The sequence below is a fragment of the Oryx dammah genome, unplaced genomic scaffold (genome assembly GCF_014754425.2).
Source record: "Oryx dammah isolate SB20612 unplaced genomic scaffold, SCBI_Odam_1.1 HiC_scaffold_25, whole genome shotgun sequence".
NCBI lineage: Eukaryota > Metazoa > Chordata > Mammalia > Artiodactyla > Bovidae > Oryx > Oryx dammah.
The window spans coordinates 65,744,154-65,761,849 of NW_024070209.1; the positions used below are offsets into that span (position 1 = coordinate 65,744,154).

General features: G+C 37.5%; 1 protein-coding gene across 1 annotated transcript in view; it reads right to left on the reverse strand.

The window, feature by feature from the left end:
* DNAAF10 (dynein axonemal assembly factor 10) overlaps nucleotides 1–17,696 on the reverse strand; it is a 31,069-nt gene that overhangs the window by 1,310 nt on the left and 12,063 nt on the right. Inside the window, exons 2-7 of the mRNA XM_040224108.1 lie at nucleotides 14,453–14,553; nucleotides 12,058–12,188; nucleotides 9,005–9,106; nucleotides 6,723–6,838; nucleotides 5,880–6,014; nucleotides 2,735–2,832 (exon numbers count right to left, since the gene is read on the reverse strand). Of these exons, the coding sequence (XP_040080042.1) occupies nucleotides 2,735–2,832; nucleotides 5,880–6,014; nucleotides 6,723–6,838; nucleotides 9,005–9,106; nucleotides 12,058–12,188; nucleotides 14,453–14,553 (683 nt within the window). The remainder of the gene's footprint in view (nucleotides 1–2,734; nucleotides 2,833–5,879; nucleotides 6,015–6,722; nucleotides 6,839–9,004; nucleotides 9,107–12,057; nucleotides 12,189–14,452; nucleotides 14,554–17,696) is intronic.

The window sequence follows — 17,696 nt, forward strand, 5'->3', positions numbered from 1 at the left end:
CTTCAGCATGAGTATTTTTTATTTTACTATGAAAGTTCTAGATCGATCTAGCATCTTTAATAAATTGACCTGGTGCTCTTAATCATCTTTTACTATAGTTCTCCTCTAGATGTGGATTGTTAGATGCCACAAGTAACCTTTTGCCTTACAAGTAACATTTGCAGAACCTCATCTTAACACTTCCAGAAAGGGAAACTGATGCTGGTTTCTAAGCCCAGAGCTCCTCCAAGCTGAAGGACCTTCTATGTACCATTTCTAAGAGAAAGTACTACTGGGAGGAAATTTTAGACCTGGACATCATCGCCTCAAAAAAGAAAACAGTGAATTCTAGAACGTTTGATCTTCTATCAGCCAAGAATATAAAATTATAACATAAAAAGAGATGAAGGTTAACAACTCATAAATATGATTTGGTCTAGATTTGAAAAAGTGAAAAATGAAACACCTGTCCCCCATGGAGATGTGTTCCTAGTGAAACACAGGGGTATTCCTCCAAAGGTCTTTTAAAGGCTGTTAGGTATCAACTATGACTACCTTTATTTCAAAAGTAGTAATAAAGGCCAAGACTTTAAGAGGCATGAAGCAACTCAGAAGCAGAACAGAAACAAAGAAATGATAAGCAGATAACCGCCTATCCTTTCTTCCTCTCAGACCCTACACCTCCTTTTGATTTTTAAAAAGAATACAACATTCAGATGAATAGACAGATTACAGAACATTTTCCATGTCTCTTGGCAAAGGCTGCAGTTGTTTAGTATTTAAAAGATAATAAAGATCTTTTTTTTTTCCTAAATCCCCCATAATACCTATTCAAGTTTTACAGTGGAAACTGATCAAGATGGCTGAGAATAGGATGTGGAGCTCACCTCTCCGCATAAACACATCAAAAACAGGAAAATTCTCATTGAAAACTAACTGGAAATTGGCACAAGGATTTCTACACAACCAAGGCTGTGAGGAGAAACACATGGAATTAGGACGGGAAGAAAAGAAAAGTGATCAGGTCAGGACCTAGGCCCCTGGGAAGGGACTCAGAGGAAAAGGGAAGATACATAGGCAGACACCCATCCTGGCGAGTAGGTGATGAGAGCTACAGAGTGGGTGCCTCCAGGTCCTATGTTGGGGAGACAAGTCCCCTTGACTGCTTGGAGGGCCACTGGGACTCACAAGAAGGCTGTAGCCTGGGCCCACCTCCCTGGCTTCTGTTCAGCAACTTGGGATCAGACCCCTACCCTAATAGGGCAATAACGGCCACTGAACAGAGGGGAGGTCCCACCACATCCCTGGCTCCAGCTCAAGCCCCTCCATCTCCAGCCACATCCCCTACCAGAGTGACGGCTGCCAGCTACCCGGAGGAAAGATGCAACTTGTGTCCACACCAGACCCCACTCTCTCACCAAAGGCACTGGGCACACGCAGTCTCCCACATAAGAACCCCCTTTAAGACTTACATAGGTACAGAGGCAGAGAAAGTTAAGCAAAACAAAACTGCACTCAGTTGAAAGAGCCAGAGAAAATCTCTGAAAAAGAATAATGAAACAGAAATAAACAATTTACCAGATAAAGAATTTAAAGCACTGGTAAGAAAAATGTTAACTGAATTAGGGGAAAATCCAGATGTACACAGTGAAAATTTTAACAAAGAACTAGAAAATATATAAAGACCATTAAGAACTCAACAGGTGAAAAAAAGAAATATACTAAAAGGAACAAATAACAGACCGTGATACAGAAGAATATATAAATGACCTGGAAAACAGGATGATGAAAATCACCCAATCAGAGGAGCAAAAAGAAAAACAAATTTTTAAAAATGAAAACAGTTTAAGAGATCTCTGGGATGACATTAAGTATACAAATATTTTAAAGGGAGTAAGAGAAAAACAGAAAGTCACATTCGAAGGAATCTCCAGAAGGCTATCAGCTCATTTTCCTGCAGAAACTTTGCAGGCCGGAAGGGGGTAGCACAATATACTCAGAATGCTGAAAGGGAAAAATCTGCAACCCAGGATGTGTTGCCTGGAAAGATCATCATTTAGACTAGAAGGAGACATACACAACTTCTCAGACAAGCAGAAGCTGAAAGCACTCGTCAATACTAAACCTACCCTAAAAGAAATGTTAAAGGGTCTTCCCACGTGGAAAAGAAGAATCTACAGGAAAGGGGAAAGCCCGCTTGGAAAGGCAAATACATAGTAAGAGCAGACATGCAAACACGACGACACGGTTTTTCCTGGAGGTCAGTCAGCATCTTCAAGCTCTGTTTCTGTCCCATCATTGTGACGTCGCCTAAACTTGGGCAAGTCAATGATCAGGATCTAAAACTAAGAATTTCAGCCCCTTTCCTTTCCTCTAGAGGTACTGTTCTGATGACCAAATAATATTTCACAAAAACCTTCAGTCAAAGTCTTCCTACTAAAAAAAAAAAAAAAAAACCTAGCAAAAACCACAATTTCAAATTTATGAAATGAAGTGTTCATGAGCTACTCTAATGTATGGAACATACCACTAAAAAAAAATTTTTTGTGTTAAAAGGTTTATATTGATATTTATAAAATATAAATAAGTATATTAGTTAAAAAAAAAGTTTAAAAAGTAGTTCTTATGTAACACCATGAAATTTAAAATCATATCAAAATGAACTAAATTAAAGGAGGAAAAACAGTTTAATCGAATCCTACTTAACACCCACAAGTAACCTAAAACGGAGCACTGTGCACTGGGAGAGACTTACTACTTCCAGAGGTGCAGGCTGCCGGCGCCTCCCGCTGTCAGGAAGACCTCTCGGTTCTGCGGCAGGTGTCGGACCTGCCACACAGTAGATTTATGAGCCTGAACAGAACAAGAGGCACAAAAGCAGTGTATAAGTTTTTAGGATAAAGAAAGACTACCCTACATAGAGAACAGACTTCTGGTTGCCAAGGGAGAGGAGGAGTGGAGGTGGGAAGGACTGGTAGTTTGGGATGAGCAGATGCAAACTATTATATACAGAATGGATAAACAACAAGCTCCTACTCTAACACAGGCAACTATTTTCAATATCCTGTGACAAACCATTGGAAAAGAATATGAAAAAGAATGGATATATGCATATAACTGAAACACTTTGCTGTAGAGCAGAAATTTATACATCATTATAAATCAACTATACTTCAATAAAATACATTTCAATTACTGTTATAAAAGTAATTATTTTCTGGCATATCTCGCTTTCGAAACTTTCTTATTTGTAAATTAAAAAAATTTTTTGGCTATACTGCATGACTTGTGGGATCTTAGTTCCCCAACCAGGGACCGAACTTGGGCCCTGGGCAGTGAAAGTACCAAGTCTCCTGGCACTTCTCTTTATAATGGCTACAGAGATTTATAAGGGCCCATCAGAAATTAGTAAAAGAATCATTTTTCTTGTTTTATAAGGCAAAGTTCTGCTGGACTTAAGAAAAAAATTATCAGATTAAAAGTCTTAACATTTAGCTTCATAGTATCATATGAATTATGCAAATAGACTTTATAGATTTAAATATCTCTAGCTCACTCCAAGGAGAAAAAACCCTCAAAATACAAAAAAAGACAAGTATTTTCTAAGGGGAAAAAAGGATGGACTGAACTTTTTAACAATTTTACTTTTTTAAAGCAGTTTTATGTTCCCAACAAAACTGAGTGGAAAGTACCAAGAGTTTAATGTAAAGCTCCAGTCTTATCTGTAATTTACACCACTGGACTTGTTAGTCTTCAAAACAAGGGTCACGAGGACTTACAGACGGTGTTTATGGTTATAACAAGCCTGGTCCTTTATCACTCATATTAAAGATAGAAATAGCAACTGGATGAATGTTAACAGCTTGTAAATCAATCCTTACGGTGCTACATTCACTATGGGGAACTTGAGAGAGGGAGGGGGGAGGGGGGAGACAGGAGGATGGGGGAGGGGAAGACTGCTGCTTCGTAGACGTAGTGAGACCAGCTAACTTGATTTAAGCCACACATAGACATCTGCATTTCAGTTGATGATCAGTCTCGACATGATTTTAATAGCCTTTTAAGAGAATTACCATTAGCAGAGAAAAACACATATCTCAAAATACACACTTTTAAAGTATGTGAGAGTCCTCAGGTGACTAGGTTCAAACTGTTAAACCTTAATTTGTTTTGTAGCTTAAGCTTCTCTTTTTCTCCTGGAAGCTGATAAAAAGCAAAAAGAGGGGAAATGACTAAAATACACCAGTGTTTTATTTGACAGATTTAGCAATTACTGGATTAACTAAATGTAACAAAAAAAATGTTTTTGGAGACACATTATAATTTCCAGTTAAGGAGAAATGTATTAAGGATTGTATTTGGAACAATTTAGTAAGTGCTTTATGTTGCAGATGGGCTTCCCTTGTGGCTCAGCTGGGAAAGAAATCACCTGCAGTGAGGGAGACCTGGGTTCGATCCCTGTGTGGGGAAGATCCCCCGGAGAAGGGAAAGGCTACCGACTCCAGTATTCTGGCCTAGAGAATTTTATGGACTGTATAGTCCATGGGGTCACAAAGAGTCAGACACGACTGAGTGACTTTTACTTCACTTATGTTGCAATAGATACTTAATATATCCTGGAATGACAAAGGCAAAACAAAATTACAGCAGATAGCTAGTTACCTTAAGATTACAGTTCATTGAGCAGTAATAGTAATTTGTATGCAATAATAATTAGTTTAATAACATTAAGACAAAATATGAAGGTCTAAGAAGTACCACTGACTCCATGATAGAGCGAAAAGGAGCATGAGAGTGAATTTTTATTTCCTGAGCAACTTACATAATTTAATATTATGGAAACTACAAATCTGAGACTGATTTTTCTTTTCTTTTATACTCGAGGAAGCTCAGAGTCACATTTCCCACTCATCTCTGGCAAATGATGGGATGTTTCAGCAGGAACTTTATGCCATCCCCTTATTCCAGATGGCAATTTCATTTCTTTAAACCAGTGCTTTCCACTTGCGCTGCTTTCTTCATCAAGTTTTCTAATGTTATAATACCAAATGTTTCCCTCTAAGTTACCTCAAATACTATTTAGAACAAGACAAAGTATATATATGAGGCTTCTCTGGTGGCTCAACGGTAAAGAATCCACCTGTAATTCAGGAGACGTGGGTTTGATCTCTGGGTTGGGAAGATCCCCTGGAGGAGCCTGGTGGGCTACAGTCTGTAGGGTCACAAAGAGTTGGACACGACTGTGCACACATGCATATGTGTTGATACATTTTTGAAAAGTATATAGTTAATATTATGTTAAGATATGTATTGGGCTTCCATCGTGGCTCAGATGGTAAACAATTTGCCTGCAATGCAGGAGACTGGGCTTGATCCCTGGGTTGGGATACCGGCATATACCTAAAAGTATATAATTGGGTATTAATACAAGTATATTTATCAGGAAACACCAGACTAAGTTTTGTTAACCAAATTCTTTTTTCTCTTAATTAAAAAAAAATTCTGATAGTTGCTTTACAATGTTGTGTTAGTTTCTGCTGTACAATGTGAATCAGCCACACATATACATATATACTCTCTTGGATTTCCTTCCCATTTATTGTTGACTAATTTCTTAAACCAGCTAGTTTTCTTGTGATTGCTCTTACACTACAAAATAATAGTCATTACCAATGAAGGCCTTTATTATTAATATAATCAAGAAATATGAAACTGACAAACTTTAGGAAAGTATTCTTTGCAGAGAATAACTTATCAAGATCCTATAAGAATATATTAAAAATAGCTCCCTTCATGCAAAAAACCTGGAAGGATCTGGTGACTCATTCTATTTATTAGTCTAAAGCAAGCTATTAATATGAACATTCCTCTTCATAGAAAGATATTTCCCTCATCTTTACCTTTTCTGAAACAGAAGCAAAACCTTTGGTTGGATGCTGTGTTCTCATGTCAAAAACATGAAACTTTCCTTCCAGAGATGTAGCTACTAACTTATTCATACTTATGTCTTTTCTGTCAAACTCCAAGCTACACACCTGAAAATAGAGAATATTTATGAGTGATGCTCCAATCATTATATCCAAGAGTTTCTTTCAAACCAAGTAAAACAACTTTAACATTATTGGCTCATGTGAAAGCACTTAAAAAAAAAATCATTTTATCTTTCGAATCTGTATACTAAATACTTGTAACTAGAAAATTTTCTTCTCGGTTAGTAACGCCCCCAAATCATCTAAGGCACTGAGGTACATTTGGAAAGCCATACTTTAACATTTTACCATTATTACATAATGATTTTATAAAGTTAAGTCAAGGCTGACTAGAGGAAACAGGAAGGAACCATGTTCTTCACTAAAGATGTACAACCCGGGAACCAAAAACCCTGCAAGTACCTGGGAGTCAATTACAGTCTTGGTCTTCCTGATATTACCAGAAAAGGGCCTGGCACCAGCTCACTTCAGCATCACACTGCGTAGCCCACAGGCATCTCGAGATGGGCTACAGGGGTGGTAACCCACCAAGCACTGCCACACCACACCTGGCTGTGTGTTCTCCTTCTGAAGAGAGTGTCCCTGATTTTTAATCAGATCCTCAGAGGACTTCACAGACCCTAAAGGTTAAGAACCATCCATCCATAAAGGGGTTTTACCGAGACAAGTTATTAGGGGTGCTTTCCTTTTGGAGTTCAGAGGTACGTGGAAAAGACATTCAGAGAAACTGCCAAGAATGCAAATGCACATTACCCCATTTTTTATATTTGTCTCCCACCGTAAGGACATATTTCTGAGATCAAACAGCTTGATGTCTCCGTTGTCATAGCCAGCACACACGACCCGTTCCTCTTGATTATAAGCATTGCCTGGAAATCAGGACATGACATTTCACATCTTTTTAAATGCTGACTTGAAGGCTGCTTAAAAAACTTATGGACATCTGAAACTAACAATATTGTAAATCAACTATACTCCAATAAAAAACAAAACAATAATCTTACAAAACTACACAGGTAACTTGTACCAAATCAGGTGAAGAAGTCACATTGGATAGAATCTCATTTTACTAATCCTACAGGACATCAAGATTATTAATTTAGCATCTGATATTGTTTACCAAAAAAGCTCTTTATTGAGATTCTGTGCTCAAGGGATATATGAAAGTGTTTACTGGATTTTAAATTGAAACCAAATATTCTTTCTATACGCTATTTGCAAAGACTTAACAATTTAAACATAGCAGGGTTTGGTAGAATAAATACAGTTACACTTCCAGTGCTTTCTCTGAATGCAAATAGAAACTACTTTAAACTTATTTATTTTGCAAACTGTTGTTCTGGTGTTATCAGATGCTCACAATTGAAGTAAATCTACAACCTGCAGTTGAAGTCACCTTGCTCAGATCCAGGAATTTTTTTGGATTACTGCCTTTTCTTATAAACTCCAGCCCTACATTTCCACTGGAGGGTTCACCGAGATGACCTGACAGCAGCTGAAACTCCTGAAGTCTAAAACTGATGTCATCGTCTTCCTTTAAAAACTATCATATACTCTGTGGAACTTCTTGAATATACATCATTCACTTCATAGTCAACCTCAACATTCAGTCACTGTGGACATAATCCTTTCCCTAGTTCCTCATCTCCAAAAAAGTTGCCAAACTGTATTTATTTTGCCACATTATTTCTTTTTCTTTTATTTTGCCACATCATTTCTGAATTTACTCCTTTATTCCATTTTCACTGCTTCTTAAACCTACATATTTCCTGGAATACTGCAAAGAGCTTCAAAACTCACATTTCCTCTGCCTCTCCCCTTGCCTACACGACCACAGTGTAAAGCTAAAGTTCTGATCATATCTCTTCCTTGCAGAAGCCTTCAAAGGTTTACTGCTACCTCCAGACCATCTAAACACCTCTGGCTGTGGCCATGACCTTAAGGCTAGTCCTACCTCCATTCCTTCTACATACTTGAAATCTCCCAATTTCAGTGTTTTAAATCCTACATATCCTTGGACTAAGGTTAATATGTTCTTTTGGCTCCCTTGGGATTCCTTCTGTGTTGACCCATGCCTCTGTGACCTTTTACCACTCTGACCTTGAACAAGTGATACAATTAATATATCACTTTTTATACACTATAGCACCTTTTATACTTGTAGCACTTTTTATTAAAGTTACCAGCTTCTTTAAGGTAAAATAAGTGTCTGCTTCGGATAAATGTCCTTTCTTTAAATTTAATGTCCTATATTTAAAACTGCACTTACATCCCTTAGAACACTGATTAAAAGCCTTTAATGGACCCAAAGTTAATTATTTTTTAATTATTACATAAATTTTACATGATTCTAAACACTAATTCTGAAATTTCTTCCCAAATGTACATGTTTTTGGTTTATATCATTACTTATACATACACACATAGTAATTATAATATATACACATAGAAATCTCCCAATTTCAGTGTAATTTAGTTTTAAAAGTTTATTAATAGAGGAACATGGTCATAAAATTTGTAAGATATAATTTTGTAATAGTATAACTATTTTTAGAAAATAAACACACACTGTGTAGAGTATAATGTAAGATTGGTTAGGTTACCATCTAAGGCTCTACTTAATTTCACTAATGGCATTGGGTTCTAAACTAGGTCAATATTACCAAGTTAAACAAAAATAAATAATAATAGTCCATATTTTTGAACACTTGGTATCTAAGCACAATTCTAAGCATTTTACGTGTATTAACTCTGAATCCTCATAACAAAACTATTAAGTAAATTCTATTATGACTTTCATTTTATAAATGAAGCAAGCAAAAATCAGAGAAGCCTAATAACTTGCCCCAGGTTACAAAGCCAGTAAGTAGCACAGTGAGAATTCAAACCCAGGCCCAATTACCATGTCTATTTGCCTCGATAAACTGCCAGAATAATATACAGAAGAGATTCTAAACTGACTATCAGGACTTTCCCAAAGCACTGTGCTTTTTATAATCTGGTATTCCAGGTATAAGAGTCCGTCAGTAATTTACCAAATGCCACAGTCCAACAGTCTCTCTTGTTTTCTCCCTGCACGGGTTCCATATTAGCAACAGGATCATCTTTCTGCCTTGGGTCCCACACTTTTACGGTTCCTAACAGAAAAAAAAAAGGAGTTGGCAAAATTTAATAGTGAATTTCTTTCTGCATTCTCTTCACATGGCTTCCTATGTACATGGAGATATTATAGATGTTACAATATCTGAAAAACGGCCACGTTTTTCTGACTTGTTATTGGGCAAGTTGTACTTAATATAAGAGCTATAACCCACATGTTATACCGTCTGACTTGATTTCCAACTAGTAGATACACAACAAAGCCAATAACCGTTCTTAAGTCATCAACAAGGTATGACTGATAAGGCAAACACAAATGCTGCATAATTTAAACCATGCCTTACTTTCTTGATTTAAGCCTAAAACAAATGTACTGTTTATTTAGACTAAAGCAAGTATCATTTTAATGTTTTCTCCTTAGTACCCATATAATCATTGGCATTTTTCTTATACATATCAGTTCATCAGTTCAGTTCAGTCGTTCAGTCGTGCCCGACTCTTTGCAACCCCATGAACTGCAGCACACCAGGCCTCCCTGTCCATCACCAATTCCCAGAGTTCACTTAGACTCACATCCATCGAGTCGGTGATGCCATCCAGCCATCTCATCCTCTGTCGTCCCCTTCTCCTCCTGCCCCCAATCCCTCCCAGCATCAGAGTCTTTTCCAATGAGTCAACTCTTCGCATGAGGTGGCCAAAGTACTGGAGTTTCAGCTTTAGCATCATTCCCTCCAAAGAAATTCCAGGGCTGATCTCCTTCAGAACAGACTGGTTGGATCTCCCTGCAGTCCAAGGGACTCTCAAGAGTCTTCTCCAACACCACAGTTCAAAAGCATCAATTCTTCGGCACTCAGCTTTCTTCACAGTCCAACTCTCACATCTTATACATATAAATAAACTAATTTTTACATCTATGATTTCTTATGTGAGGCTTTAGAATACCATTTCATATACAATTCAGTTTAATTTCCCCATGGCAGTAAAGAAGAGGGAAGAAGTTAATAAAAGTAACCAATAATTCTTCTCAATTTAACTCCCTCATTTTAATGCAAATTATGGGAAAACTAACTGGTGTCACTGATTTTGAGAAACACAAAGATATGTAATAAAATGGTTAAAAGGCAAGTACCCAAGTGAGAACAGAAAAAGGGTAAAAAAATCCATGAAAAGGATAATAAATGCAGGAAACGGGGAGATATTTCACTAGATTTATGGCCAAGGATAAAGTTGGTCATTATGAAGGCTGCTTCAAGGAAAAATAAATTTCCTATAAATGTGACAAGTTATTATAATTTCTCTATGCATTTCCCTGGTGGCTCAGTGGTAAAGAATCTGTCTGCCAGTGCAGGAGACACCTGGGTTGGGAAGATCCCCTGGAATAGGAAATGGCAACCCACTCCAGCATTTTTGCCTGAAAAATCTCATGGACTGAGGAGTCTGGTGGGCCACAGTCCACAGGGGTCACAAAGAGTCAGACATGCCTGAGCATGCATGTTATACATGACAGAACTCATAAAAATTGGTAACATTAAGTCTGTAACAGTTAAATGAACAAAGGGCATAAACAGACAATCTGCAAAGCAAAATTAACTAAAAAAACAAATACAGAGAGACGTTAATGCAAGTCAGGACAGGATACCATTTTTACCTCTAAAATTAGGGAGAGAAAGGAATCAATGCTGGTGGGTAGACTGGCAATCTACCTCATCTACCATAGTTGATATGGTAAATAGGTACTTTGGGAAGTTTGACAAGTTTCTTAAGTGATAAAATATGATTATTCCGAAAGAGTTACATACATGATGATACTCATTTCATTGTCACTCTCCCAAAACAATAAATAAAACCTTCATGCAAATCAAATGCTCATTAACAGGGGCATCGCTAAGGAACTGTGATACATTCACAGGATGGAATACTGTAAAGCATCAAAATGATAATTATGAAGACCACACCAAAACAGCAATATCATATGACAAAACACTAAATATAAAAAGATCAAGATACAAAATTGAGAAAACTGTGAATTCCCTGGCGGTCCAGTGGTTAGCACCCCCTACTTCCACTACTAAAGCGACAGGTTCAATTTCTAGTCAGGGAACTAAGATTCCGCATGCCCTGGTGAAGCCAAAAAAATAAACAGACTAAGAAAGAACAAAACCAAATCATATTAACCCTGATAATACAGTGTTAATTAATAAACTGTATCTTAGACTTGAAAGGAAAACCAACCTGATATTTATGCTAGTGTGGTAGCCTGTAATTTTTCCTTCTATATTCCATACTTCTTCTACGATTGGAAAAAAAAATTTGATTTCTAAAACACAGCTGCTTTTAAGAAACTGTTAGAAAATTAAATTCCACTTTTCTGTGAAAACAATTTCTTCATGGTCTTGAGCATTAAAAAAAACTAGCCAAACCAATAAAGATACCAATCACTTAGGTCCCCCTTCTGCAGCAACAAAAATTCTGACTCTGTTATATTCACAAAAGCTCAGGACCCCAAAAGGCCTGTTGCTTGTTAGTCACTGCGGGGGAAAAGAAGAGTTGGAGCTCCGGAAGCTTCCTGCAAAGCTCAGCGGAAAGACCACAGACTGCAGTGCTCAACCAGCTGTCAATATGACAATTTTCACAAGTACTAATTCTGCTTTTTAAAAAAAGAAAATGAAAAGCTGCCACCCACAGTATATCGTCAGCTACCTCAAAAATTTCTAGAGACTTTTTAAATCCTCAAGGTTCAGAGGAAACTATGGTTGTTAATAGCTGAACTAGTGCAAGACTAAAATAGTAAGTGCTATGCCTCTATCTCGAAATCTCCCGAGAGCCTGAAACAATTGAGGGATATACAATCAAACTTGCCCATCAAAAAAAATAGGGAGTTAGATTTAGGGGGTCAAGGATTGAAGAAGACTTCCACATAGAATATATTGTTGCACAGAGACTTAACTAAAAAAAAAAAAATTAATGTACACAGAATATTCTGACTTACCATCTCGGCTGCCAGTCACAATTTCAGGTGCCCCTTCCCCGATTCCAAGTCCACCAACACCATCTATAGTGTTTATAATTTCTTTATGGCCTTTTACAGAATACACTGGGACCTCTGGAGCTTCCAAATTCCTGAACAACAGAACACAGCTTCTTACACACATCCCAAATGTTTAGTTCACTATTCAAATCTAAGAATGCAGGCCATATTGAGATTTTGGATAAAAAAATAAGGGTTTTTCAATTAAGGTAATTTATACATTTACTTCCAAATTTTCCTCCACACTTTAACTTCTTTCAAGGCCTCTGTGAGAGCTGTTATCACTCAACTTGGAATTCTAACTCCTGAGCCCACTTTACTCAATGATCCTCAAAGACGATTGATCCAGGACCTGTGCACATGAATCCACCAGGGATGTTTCTTAAAAAAATACAGATTCGCAGGCTCCTCCCCAGACATAAAGAACAAGTATCTCTGGGGTGGGGCCCCAAACTTCCCAACTCTAGAAGGCTGATAACACTGCTTTAGATACAGAGTAAATTCAAAGTGATTTAGAATGTTTCCAAAGTGGGCCTTGGTAGTGTGATCTTGAGATCTTTTGAGAGATAAAACATGAGTAGTGTTTGCTTTGTATACATTTCTTCCTAAATATTATTTTCTGAGTTCCACACTGATTTTCACCTAGTTACATTGTTCAGTTTGTCGTCATGCTGATTACAATAAATATTAAAAATTCTAGGTTAGTTAAGCGAAGGGAATACTGGAAAGCACCTACTCTTATGTGTGTCTGAATCTATGGCTGGGTGAGTGTCTCAAATAGGTTATGCTAACACACCCTTCTCTTGTCTCTCTCCATTCCACACCCCTCCTGCTTTTGTACTGGAGCCTCTATCCACATTTCTTTTCAGCAAGTCAGTTTTCAACAATACTTACACTTTTTCTCTTTAATGAACTTAGCTCTTCATGACATGTAACCTCAACTTACTACTAGGCCTAGATTTATCAGTAAAATCTTGCAAATAAAATTTGAGAAGTTCACCTGGTTCAGAGGTGATGTTTATCTTTGTGGCGTTAATTAGTCAAGAGACTAGAGGGCTGAGGTTCTGTTTAAAAGAACTGGTTTACTCTTTTCATAGACTTTGAAACATCAGTTCTTTTAACATGAAATTATGACTTACCAATTAAAATAAAACAGTAATACCTATACTAGGAAGCTCTGTTAGGAAGACAGTCAACTGTTATATTTGTTGTACACTTTTGTGCTGAAATGTATCTATTTAAAAAAAATAACACTCAGACTGATCTCTCTCTCAAATTCTTTGAAAGTATATGATACAGCAGGTAAAAATTTATGCATTCTGCAGTCTAGTAAATGCCAACTTAACTGCATGTGTGCTCAATCGCTCAGCCGTGTCTGACTCTTTGCAACCCTGTGGACTGTAGCCGGCCAGGCTCCTCGGTCCGTGGAATTTTCTAGGCAAGAAAACTGGAGGGGGTTGCCATTTCCTACTCTAGGGGATCTTCTCGACCCAGGGATCGAACCTGCATCTCTTGCGTCTCCTGCACTGGCAAGCAGATTCTTTACCACTGCACCACCTGGGAAAGCCTGCTAATTATTAACAAGTTAAAGCAAATGGAATTAAAATAGCTTCATTCTATGTTATATTATGATTCTAAGACAAATAAATATGCCAAAGTAATTCAGTTACAATCACAAGATAGGGAAGACAGTTCCTCTAGAACATTATTGTATACTTTACATGATTCAGACATAGTCTTAAAAAGTTTTTACAGAGGAATTTCGATTCATTCAGCTCTAAATATGAGGAAATAACTCTAGGTAAAACATGAGAAAAGTATTTGGTACTATTGAGATTTTGTTTATTCAAAACAGGTTTGTCTTGATTTACTCAACAGATGTGTTCCTGAAAAGTTGTGCTCAGGTGTAAGTTAAAGCATAAAAAGAAAAAAGTTTAATGAACTGGGAGTTCTATGTTAAACAAATTAAAACATACAAAAATATATTATTGTGTAATGCCAAATATCTTCGTAAAATGTAAACAACATCTAATTTTTCAGTGTTATACACGAGCATTGTTATATACTATATGGTGGAGGGAATAGCCCTTTATTACAAATATGGGTATTAAATGCTAGCACTAAACAGCATGTGTGGAAATAAATATTAATGTTATTTGAAAAAGCTAAAGAAAAATGTTAGTATTTTAAAACAGATTTGAAACGTGAAATCTAAAAAAAATATATTAAAAGGTAATTGCAATATTCTTATAAATAGTTAAAATTTAACAAAAAATTCTTAGAATTCTTTCAGTGGAAGTGTAACACAGCTATCAAAGAAACTGCTTATGTCTTCACACTGATGAAATAATCTTACCATATATGAAGGTTTCCAGCAAAATCTCCAGTGGCTAGATATCTCTGCTGTAAAGATGTTGCACCAAATGTTCCACATTTAATAGGTTTGGCCTTTTCAATCTTGATAGAAGAGAGGGAGAGAGGATACGTTATTTAGGGAAGCACCTATTTGTAATCCATATTTATGGCTCTATTATGGGAATTAAATAAGGCACACAATTTAAAAAAGCAATTAAAATGTTTTATGATAAAAAATTATCATGCTTTTCCTCCAGTAATTTTTGTATAGTCTAAAAGTACAGGAGGGCTTCCCTGGTAACTTAGCTGATAAAAGAATCCGCCTGTATGTAATGCAGCCATGAAATTAAAAGACACTTGCTCCTTGGAAGAAAAGCTATGACAAACCTAGACAGCACATTAAGAAGCAGAGACGTTACTTTGCAACAAAGGTCCGTCTAGTCAGGGCTATGGTTTTTCCAGTAGTCATATATGGATGTGAGAATTGGACTATAAAGAAAGCTGAATGCCAAATTGATGCTTTTGAACTGTGATGTTGGAGAAGACTCTTGAGAGTCCCTTGGACTGCAAGAAGATCCAACCAGTCCATTCTAAAGGAAATCAGTCTTGAATATTGATTGGAAAGGCCGATGCTGAAGCTGAAGCTCCACTACCCTGGCCACCTGATGCGAAGAACTGACTCAATGGAAAAGATCCTGACGCTGGGAAAGACTAAAGTCGGGAGGAGAAGGGGATGACAGAGGATGAGATGGTTGGATGGCATCACTGACTCGATGCACAGGAATTTGAGCAAGCTCCAGAAGTTGCTGATGGACAGGGAAACCTGGCGTGCTGCAGTCCATGGGGTTGCAAAGACTCAGACACAACTAAGTGACAGAGCTGAACTGAACTGAAAAGTACAGGCAGATCTTGGGAGATTTTGGAAGTTTGGTTCTAGACGACCAAAATAAAGCAAATATTTGCAATAAACTGAGTAAGGTGAATTTTTGTTTCTCAGTGAATGTAAAAGTTATGTTTATACTATCCTGTAGCCTATTAAGTATGCAAATCATTATGTCTAAAAGACAATGTACATACTTTAATTAAGAAATATACTATGGCCAAAAAATTGCTAACTGCTTTGATCATCCATGAAAAGAAACTCCTTATCCATTACTGTTTTTCTCATGAGACTGCAGCAATTCAATCACATCTTCAGGCTCCACTTCTAATTCTAGTTTTCTTGCTGTGTCCACCAGAACTTCAGTTACTTCCTCCACTGAAGTCCTGAACCCCTCAGGTCATCCATGAGGTCTGGATCAACTTCTTCCAAACTCCTATTCATGTTGATATTTTGACCTCCTTCCATGAATCACCAACGTTCTTAATGGCATCTAGAATGGCGAATCCTTTCCAGAAAGTTTTCAATTTACTTTGTCCAGATCCATCAGAGGAATCACTTTCTTTGGCAGCTATAGCCTTAAGAAATGTATTTCTTAAATAACAAGACTTGAAAGTTGACATTACTCCTTGATCTATGGGCTGCAGAATGGATGCTTGTGCTAGCAAGCATGAAATCAATGTGAATCTTATGGGTACATCTTCATCAGAGCTCTTGGGTGAGCAGGTATATCGTCAGTGAGCAGCAATATTTTGAAAGGCCTTTTTTCTCCTGAGTAGTAGCTTTCAACAGTGGGCCTAAAATATTCAAAAGTTTGTTGTAAAACAGACGTGCTGTTATCAAAGCTTTATTGTCCCATTTATAGAACACAGCCAGAATACTTAGCATAATTCTTAAAGCCACCAGGATTTTCAGAATGGGCAATGAGCACTGGTTTAAAATTAAAGTCACCAGCTGTATTAGCCCCTACCAAGAAAGTCAGCCTGTCCTTTGACTCGAGGTATTGGCTTCTCCTCTCTCGCTATGCAAGTCCTAAATGGCATCTTCTTCCAATAGAAGGCTGTTACATCTATACCAAAAATCTGTTGTGCAGTGTAGCCTCCTTCATGAATTATCTTAGTAGGTCTGCATAACTTGCTGCAGCTTCTGCAGCACCTGCTACAGCATCTTGTACTTCTATGTTAAGGAGACGGCTCCTTTCCTTAAACCATATGAACCAACCTCTGCTAACTTCCAACTTACCTTCTGCTGCTTCCTCGCCTCTCTCAGCCTTCAAAGAACTGAAGAGAGTTAGGGCCTTTGCTCTGGATTAGAACATTCACACCTTGGCTAGAACAAGAACATTCATACCTTGGCTACTATTTGATGCAAGATGCCTAACTTTTGGCCCATCTAGGCTTTCAACATGCCTTCCTCGCTAAATGTAAACATTCTTGGTTTTTTATTTAAAGTGAGAGACCTGTGACTCTTCCTTAGAGGCCACTGTAGGGCTAATTTCAATATTGTTGTGTCTCAGGGAACAGGGGAGGCCCTGAGGAAAGGAAGAGGGTTGGAGAAAAGTCAGCAAGTGAAGCAGTCAGAACACATACAACATTTACCAATTAAGTTTGCAGTCTTGTCAGGGTGTGGTTGATGGCATCCCAAAACAATTTCAACATCATCATCAAAGGTCACTGACCAGAGATCACCAAAACAAATATACTACAAGAATGACCGAAACATGACACAGAGACACAAAGCAAGCAAGTGCTGGTGGAAAAACAGTACTGATAGACTTGGTCAGCACAGGGTTACCAAAATCCTTTGATTTGTAAAAGATTCCGTCTCTGCGATTTCAATAAAGAGAAGCACAATAAAAGGAGGTATGCTTGTATGTCAAATGAATGAGTTTTGCCTTTCTTCTCATCTCGCTAATAAGACATTAAAATGCTGATACCTCTAATATCTCCACTGGTTTGCAAATATGCAGATTTCAGCTTTTAATGTGGTATTCTTCTTTAAGAGCCTCAAAGAAAAAGGATATAATGAAGATATTATTCTTCCAGGTGACAACAGGAAAAAAACTCACTTATGTGTCTTGTATAGTTTTCCCTGCAGAATCCTATAAACTGAGAATGGTTATGTCTGATTCTCTCTTAGACAGTTTCAGTGCAAAGAGATGTGTATACCTGTGTGCGCCAAAGGCACAGCTGTTAGCATGGATTAGCCAATGTTTTGATATTTCTTTAATTTAAAAGACTGTTGGGAATTCCATGGAAATCCAGTGATTAGGACTCCAAGCTTTCACTGCCAAAGGCCTGGGTTCGATCCCTGCTTGGGGAACTAAAATTCCACAGCCACTCGGCCAAATAAATAAATGTAAATA